Source organism: Vigna radiata, chromosome 9 (genome assembly GCF_000741045.1).
Source record: "Vigna radiata var. radiata cultivar VC1973A chromosome 9, Vradiata_ver6, whole genome shotgun sequence".
NCBI classification, from domain to species: Eukaryota; Viridiplantae; Streptophyta; class Magnoliopsida; order Fabales; family Fabaceae; genus Vigna; species Vigna radiata.
The window spans coordinates 3,231,946-3,240,030 of NC_028359.1; the positions used below are offsets into that span (position 1 = coordinate 3,231,946).

General features: G+C 30.7%; 1 protein-coding gene across 2 annotated transcripts; it reads left to right on the forward strand.

Moving 5' to 3' along the window:
• The first annotated feature begins 960 nt into the window (after window positions 1-960).
• LOC106773107 (ABC transporter G family member 11-like) lies at window positions 961-7,632 on the forward strand. Of its 2 annotated transcripts, XM_022786432.1 has the most exons (10): window positions 963-1,299; window positions 4,565-4,786; window positions 4,989-5,068; window positions 5,164-5,634; window positions 5,725-5,811; window positions 6,035-6,160; window positions 6,274-6,468; window positions 6,549-6,638; window positions 6,843-6,926; window positions 7,030-7,108. In XM_022786432.1, the coding sequence occupies exons 1-10, from the start codon at window positions 1,074-1,076 to the stop codon at window positions 7,030-7,032; spliced, it is 1,584 nt and encodes a 527-aa protein (XP_022642153.1). In that variant the 5' UTR covers window positions 963-1,073; the 3' UTR covers window positions 7,033-7,108. The 2 variants fall into 2 exon arrangements, with proteins under 2 accessions (XP_022642152.1, XP_022642153.1); XM_022786431.1 differs by having other exon boundaries at window positions 961-1,299; window positions 6,843-7,632.
• The last annotated feature ends 453 nt before the right edge of the window (window positions 7,633-8,085 follow it).

Genomic DNA, 8,085 nt, shown 5'->3' on the forward strand with positions numbered 1-8,085 from the left:
AAAAACTTCCTACTTATTTCTGCTTCTCTTATCCTTAGAACAAGACGACATATTACCTTAGACATATTTTTGGTGATGAATGTTTCTTGGTTAGGAAAGTTTAATATAAAATTTTTTGCAAGTCTCTTTTGCATTTACGCTCAAAGTTGTTTATATTTATTAATTTTACTTTTTCAGTGTTTATTTTCATGGCTTATAAAGCCTAATGTACTTTTTCTAAAAATGATTAAGAATATAAGTGTGTAGTATATATGCTATTTAAATTGAAAATTAAAGGAATTCAAGTGCAACAATGATTATAGTTTATCATTTACAGTATCATCAAAACAACCAGAGTGATTGATTCAATCAAAACAGTAACTTGTTAACATGGTCTTGATCATGAACAATATATTTAGAAATACACTGTTTGACGTTTTACTAAGTTCCCTAAAAGATAACTTTAGAAGATATTTACTAATAAATGAATGAGGTTGTGGAGTTGACAAATCTTAAATGATGCCTTCAATTTTATTTTCTTGAAAGAGCATGATATTTTAATAATTTTTTTAATAACTTTTTTAATAATGTATTATGTTTTACTATATTATATTATTGATTTGTACATTTAAAACACACAAATGAATCATAAATTATCACAAAAGATATGGTTGTAAAAAAATTGTTAAATATACATTTTTCATATTCTTATTCCCTCTTTCTCTAATATGTATCACCATCTCCATCATAAGCACATTTTCCCACTCATCTTCGACTCTGCACAGTACAGCAGACCGCAACTATTATGATTTCTATTAGATCAACCGATCGCATTCAAGTTTAATTACACATTCTTCATACATTTATAACCATATTGTTATCCGTTTTTATCTCATTATTATTATTATTTATGAAGGAAGAAGAAGTTTTGAATTGAGATATTATATATATTGATATATTTTGAGTCTAAGAAGCATTTGAAAAGTTGAAGGTACACGTGGACGATAAAAGATTTGGTGTAAGTTTATAAGTGCTGGTTTGCATTACGTGCCCTATATATGTAGTTTGTTGCCTTTGCCATTCTTCACAGTTTGATGTTTTCACTTCACGTACAAAACAATGGACCATGCTTAAGCTTTCTATATCTTGATACCAAACACTTCAATTCCCAACAGATAACAAAAGAAGGAAGAACAAAAATAAGAATTAGCATGACCTGTTCCAGTTCTGTTCACTGTGATTTTCTCATGCAAGAAGAACTCATTTTAGAAGAGAGCAGCAGAAATAAACCTACTCTGCATATGCTCATAGCAGAAGAAGGTATTTTTTCCAAACATTCCAATCTTTCTTTCCATTCTTCTTTTTCAGTTATTTCACTCATTAATTTATTCATTTCATAATCTACTTTCACATGGATATATATATATATATATATATAGAAATTGTTATTATTTGTTTAATGTTTTGTACCTTACGTTACATCTTCCATCAACTGGTAATCCTGATGAAAAATGTGATGTATAGAAAACACTGAGTAATTTGCATTGAGGAAGGAAAACTAATAAGATTTTTATCATTTCACATCTCTTAGGAAAAGAATCTTTGATTAAGTTTAAAACCTTAAATGATACTTTTCAGGAGATTTTTGTAAAGAAATATTTTATAACTCAAAACTTCAACCTAAAATTTGAATTTAAATATAACAGATGAAATAAAAATAGCTCCAGATCAGATTAATTTTTCTAAAAGTGAAATATTTATGTTTCTTCTCTTCTTCTCTCTCTTCTTTTTCTCTTCTTCACACCTCCCTTTTTGTGTCATTTCTTTCTCTTTCACCATAAATTATGATCATACCTTAGCAGTTAGTGAATATGAATAAGTTTAACGGAATTACGATATATTTTTACATTTAGTACAGAATATAAGAATAAAATAATTATAAAAATATAATTTTTATATTTTTTAAAAAGGAAGAAAGTAAAATAAAGTAAAAATAATATTTAATAAATATAAAAAATTTAGGTGTGTCTAATTTTTTTTATGAATATTACCTGTTTTTGTTTTTTTTAAACTATTGGGCAAATTGATATCGAGGCAATGGAAGACTCTCATGGTTCTTCTTTTAAAAGAGGTTCAAAGGAAGAGATTGATCGTGTAATCAACATTATCAAACTTTGTCTGTTCAAGGTTGTCCAGTTCTGCAAGTTGAGATTACGTGGACTTATCTTTTCTTTGCTAAATGATAATAATTGACATTTTATCTATCAAGTGCACCCAGATACATCAAATCCAGACAACTGCACTGTACATAAATAGTATTTGAATAATAAGGTTGATTTTTCTGACGAGTTAGTACGAATTGTTTTTTCTTTTCTTTTTTTCTGTTTTTCTCCATTCTCTTTAAAATCCATTATCTTGTGGATATGTTTAGAAAAGTTATCTCAACAAACTTCTACATAGAAAAAGAAAAAATAATTAAAACCAATTTTTTGATAAATAAGTTATATATGTTTTTTAACAAATTAATTTTAACTTGTAAAAAGTTTGAAATTATCATGTTCTGTGAGTATTTTCAAAAAAAAAAATATTTTAGGAGGATCGTGATAGATATTAAAAAATTTTGGAGTACCAAATGCATAAAATGTATTAAAATTAAAAATAATACTTTTATTTGTATAATAATTTATTTACATATAAAAGGAAATTGGGAAAGCCAAAACCTTCCGTGATGTCGTCACTTGAACATGGTCAAACAAGTTATCAGTTCAAAATAAACTCATGTTAAAGAAAACAAATTATCAGTTCATTCAACGCAATCACAAGATCATAAAAAAGAAGAAAAATTAAGTTTTTAAACTTAATAAACAAAATGGTACAGATTCAAATTTTAAAGAAGTAGATGATTGTGATTAACAAATTGGTAATGTTTTAAATTAAAGGGTTGATTTTAATTTAAAATTTGATTATTTTTTATATTAAAAGATGAACAAAAAATTGGAAGAAATTTTTTAATTGATAATTAATTTTAAAAATTGTTTACTTTTTGAAATTAAATCAAAAAAATCCAATTTAGTTTGTGTAAATAATTGAAGTAAAAGTGTTAGCTAACTCAGTCTAGTTTTAACCGGGTTAATTTTGGAGGTCGAAAAATTATAATTAATTTCTTTAAAGACAATTATCAAAGTATACAGAGTTTGAAAAATAGACTAAATCTAAAATTACATGATAGTGGTTAATTTTGGAGGTCGAAAAATTATAATTAATTTCTTTAAAGACAATTATCAATGTATACCAGAGTTTGAAAAATAGACTAAATCTAAAATTACATGATAGTTGAGGGACTAAAAATGTCACAATATCTTTAAATCAAAACAAGTTGCACAAGTAGAGGAAACATAGCTTTGTTCATTTGTTCACTTGAATGAATTTGAGAAAGAGTAATTAAATGAATTTAAGAGGATTTGATGATAAATTTTTTTGTTGTTTATTTGGGTGGATTTGGAAGTAAATTTTTTTAACTAATTCTCACAAAATTTACTTCTAAATCGACTCTCACTTATCTTCAAATCCACTCAAATAAACAACAAAAAAAAATTACTTTTAAATTCTTTTAAATTCATTCAATCACTCTCCTCCAAATACATTCAATCTATTCTATCACTCTCCTCCAAATACATTTAAGTGAACAAAGCGTATACTGTTTAGGTGAAAACAAGAAAAGGAAAAAAGAAAGGTGAACTTCACACCTTTTATTTCCGCTCCCAAATGTGAGGAAATAAATAGTGCATTTTGAATTAATATTAGTAAATTAATACTGAAATGGCCATATTTATGTTTAGATATTTTTATTATGAAAGTAATCTACCAATAAAATTCAGTATACAGTTTTTTATCAACTAAAACATAGTTCAAAATTGTTTCATCTTAGAATCAACAGTCTAGAATCATAATCTACTTCTAACTCTTACCAATTGAGTATATTATAATTTTTTTTATTTCTGTACTTTTTATTTATTTCTTTTACACTAAAAACTGTTATTTATATTATAATTTTTATTTACTCTACTTTATATTTCCTATTTACTACTGTCTCGTAGGTCAAATAACAACAATAATAATATACCCTTAAGCATAAGACCACACTTTTAACATTTTTCCGACATGATGGTCGGGGAATAAACGTGTACGGTTAAGATTTTCCTTGTTCTTTCAACCATATCAACTTGTTTGAGTTGGAATGAATATTGACATTGTCGAGTGTCTCGTAAATCAACAATGAATGTATGTTGTATTTTTCGAAGCTCTGCTTGTTTAAATCGCCTTATAATATGCTGCTACCTCATCATGTTCTGTTGGCTTATGCTTTCTAGAACAAAATCAAAAACTCTCCTCTCTAAATTATGAGTTGCTCTAATTAACAAACAACCTTTGTTTCTGTGAAAATGTAACACTTCACGTCAATGAATGGAAACACCACAATACCATCCTCTGCATGGAACCATTGAGTCACGTTGCTTAATCACTCTTACGTTTGTTCGTCCACAACATGAGCTTTCGCAAACTAACCCACAAGTTTTAACCACAGCTGAAGGTGATGACACCAAGTCGATAGAAATGAGTGTAAGAGTTCAGAGAGCGAAGGAGGACATAACAGTGACATGGGAGAATTTGTGGGTCACTGTTTCAAGTGGAAAGACAAAGAAGCCAATTCTGCAGGGTCTTACAGGTTATGCTAGCCCAGGAAGGATTCTGGCCATAATGGGCCCTTCAGGATGTGGAAAATCTACACTTCTTGATAGTTTGGCAGGTGATTATACTGACACACTCTACTGTCTACAATTCCTTCATTAGGGTACTGTTAATGCCATTTTCACATGTTCTATTATTGTGATTGTTATGAGTTTCATAGTATTCACCAACTTGCTGTTATCCTGATTGCTTTATCCGTACATTACCTGTAACTAAATATAAAAACGTAAAGTGTTATGATGATTCAAACAATGCTGCAGGAAGATTGAGCTCACAGATGAAGCATTCAGGGAAGATTCTAATCAATGGCCAGAAACAAACACTGGCCTATGGGACATCAGTAAGAAAATTCTCAAAATGTACAATACCTTAAAAGTAAAAGTAGCATCTTTTTTCGAAGGAATAAATAATTGTTTTAACCACCGCGTGAATCAGGGCTATGTAACACAAGAAGATGCTATGCTGTCAACTTTAACAGCTGGGGAAACTTTATACTACTCTGCTGAGCTTCAGTTTCCAGATTCCATGTCCACAGCAGAGAAGAAGGAACAGGCAGATATCACACTGAGAGAAATGGGTCTGCAAGGTGCCATTAACACAAGGGTTGGAGGGTGGGGTTCTAAAGGTCTGAGTGGGGGACAAAAGAGGAGACTTAGCATCTGCATTGAGATTCTAACACGGCCAAGACTCCTTTTCCTTGATGAACCAACAAGTGGACTTGATAGTGCAGCTTCCTATTATGTTATGAGTAGAATTGCAACTCTAAATCTAAGAGATGGAATTCGAAGGACTATTGTTACTTCCATCCATCAGCCAAGCAGTGAAGTCTTTGAACTTTTTCATGATCTCTGTCTTCTGTCTTCTGGCGAAACTGTATACTTTGGTCCAGCCTCTGGTGCAAATCAGGTGAAGAACTCAAATCCTACATTCCTAGAAAATAAACATCTTTTTATTTGAAGATGGCAAAACACAATGTAACTTTTTGATTCATCGCAGTTTTTTTCTTCAAACGGTTTCCCATGCCCAACTCTCCACAATCCTTCTGATCACTACTTAAGGATCATAAATAAAGATTTCGAACAGGTGCATACATTCTCAACTTTTACTATCTTAGAGGAAAAGAATCACTTTATCTTCCAAAGTTGACCCTATCAGCCATTTGATCCTTGACATTATATTTATATATAAAAAAACTAAGTTTGGTTACTGATTTTAATAATTAACTCCCTTTTTGGCAGACAGTCTTTAAGAAAATAGAGTCAAATCAAAATACTCAAATTAAATTGATTCATCTTATTGTTATCAGGATGCTGAAGAAGGCTTTGGTAAGGGAGTAAGTACAGAAAAAGCAATCGAAACCCTTGTAAAGTCTTACAGGTTGTCTCAAGTAAGAAAACAAGTTAAAAGTGAAGTGAAAAAAATAGTTGAAAGTGTAAGTTTCATGTTCCACTCTACCTACCAACACTACAAAATAAAAAATAATATAATTTCACAAACGCAAAGACTTACTGCATACACAAAATACTAACTTTTCCACGACTTCAGGATTCTTGTGAAACAAGGAAGAACAGGACTCATGCTGCATTTCCTACTCAATGCCTTGTTCTTACAAGAAGATCATCATTGCAATTCTTTCGTGACATAAGCAATTACTGGCTCCGTCTAATTGTCTTTATTGTAATAGCTATAAGCATTGGATCTATGTTCTATAACATAGGCACAGACGACGGATCTATTCAGGTAAGTAGATAATAAGCACAATGCTTACCTTTTGTAAACAAACTTTGAAGAGTAATACAATACCCTCATGAATTTTTCAGGGGAGAGGTTCTCTGCTCATATTTTTTGTTTCAGTTCTGACTTTCATGACCCTTGTCGGTGGATTTTCTCCACTCTTGGAGGAAATGAAGGTAAACTTTCTGTCATTTTGTGCCATATAGTGAAGCAGCTTTCATTTCTGGAATCAACAACTGTTTGAAGAAACTAAGAAACATAACATGATACAACACTTCTCCTTAAACTAGATTAAAAAGATTATATCCATTAACCAATAATAAATTAAAATGGTAATTTAGTGTAATTTGTAATGAAAATGTTTGGTGGTATGATGTCAGGTATTTGGACGAGAGAGATTGAATGGGCACTATGGTGTGACAGCATTTCTGATAGGCCAGACATTCTCTGCTGTTCCTTATATGGTACTGATCTCTGTTATTCCTGGAGGAATAGTGTACCACCTTTGTGGATTGCACAAGGGAATAGATCGTTTCTTCTACTTCACTTGTTTGCTATTTTCCATAGTGATGTGGGTTGAGAGTCTCATGTTGGTGATCGGTAGCATCTGCCCCAACTATGTAATAGGCATGTTCCTTACTGGTGGAGTTGAAGGACTAATGATTCTAACAGGTGGATTCTACAGACTGCCAAATGATCTTCCGAAGCCATTGTGGAAGTACCCTTTCTACTATGTTTCATTCCTCAAATATGCCTTCCAAGGATCCTTCAAGAATGACTTTGATGGCCTAACATTTTCAGTGAACCTAGAAGGTGGAGGCACCGCAAGCATTAGTGGTAGAGAAGTTCTATCAGAAACATGGCACCTGGAAATGGATCACTCTAAGTGGGTTGATCTTGCAATCATGTTTGGAATGATTTTTCTGTATCGTGTTCTGTTCTTGCTCGTCACTAAGTTGAAGGAGAAGTCCAAGCCTTTTCTTGCCTCCATTACTCTTCGACCATGACATAGAAACACTTCAGTCAAATGATGCTCAATGTGTTAGTTTGTTTACTAACTTTGCTATGATAATCTTTTGAATTTACTATCTCAATTTCCCTTGATGAATCCATGCATGTAATTTCAAATTATTTTAATGTGTAATTATTCAAATTAGTTTATTTATTTATGCTCCTATATCTCTCTATTCCCATGTGCATTTTTGTTGCTATATATGCGTTTTCATTTTCATGCTTGTGTTGGAATTTCATGATGATTCTTAGGACCTGAATATGTTCTTCTTGAAATATCTGACTTCGTGTCTCGTTCTTAAGTGTCTGTGTTGCCCAAATTTTGATAAAATTTTATTCTTATTCTTCACAAGTTACTCTTGACTAAAATTTACCTAAGAAAATGAGGACTAAAACCTAAAAAAAAATAAAAAAAATTCAAATCTCGATTAAAGCACGGTTTTATCTGTTCTATTTTCCATGTTTTTCTCAAACAGAAAATTGTTTTTGTCCATATTTAAACATTTTAAATATTTTTAAAAAGTTGTAGAAAATAAGAAAGAAAAGCTCTTATAATCTATCTTTTTAGCAAACTACTTTTGAAACAGAGACAAGAATTTAGTAATGATTGGT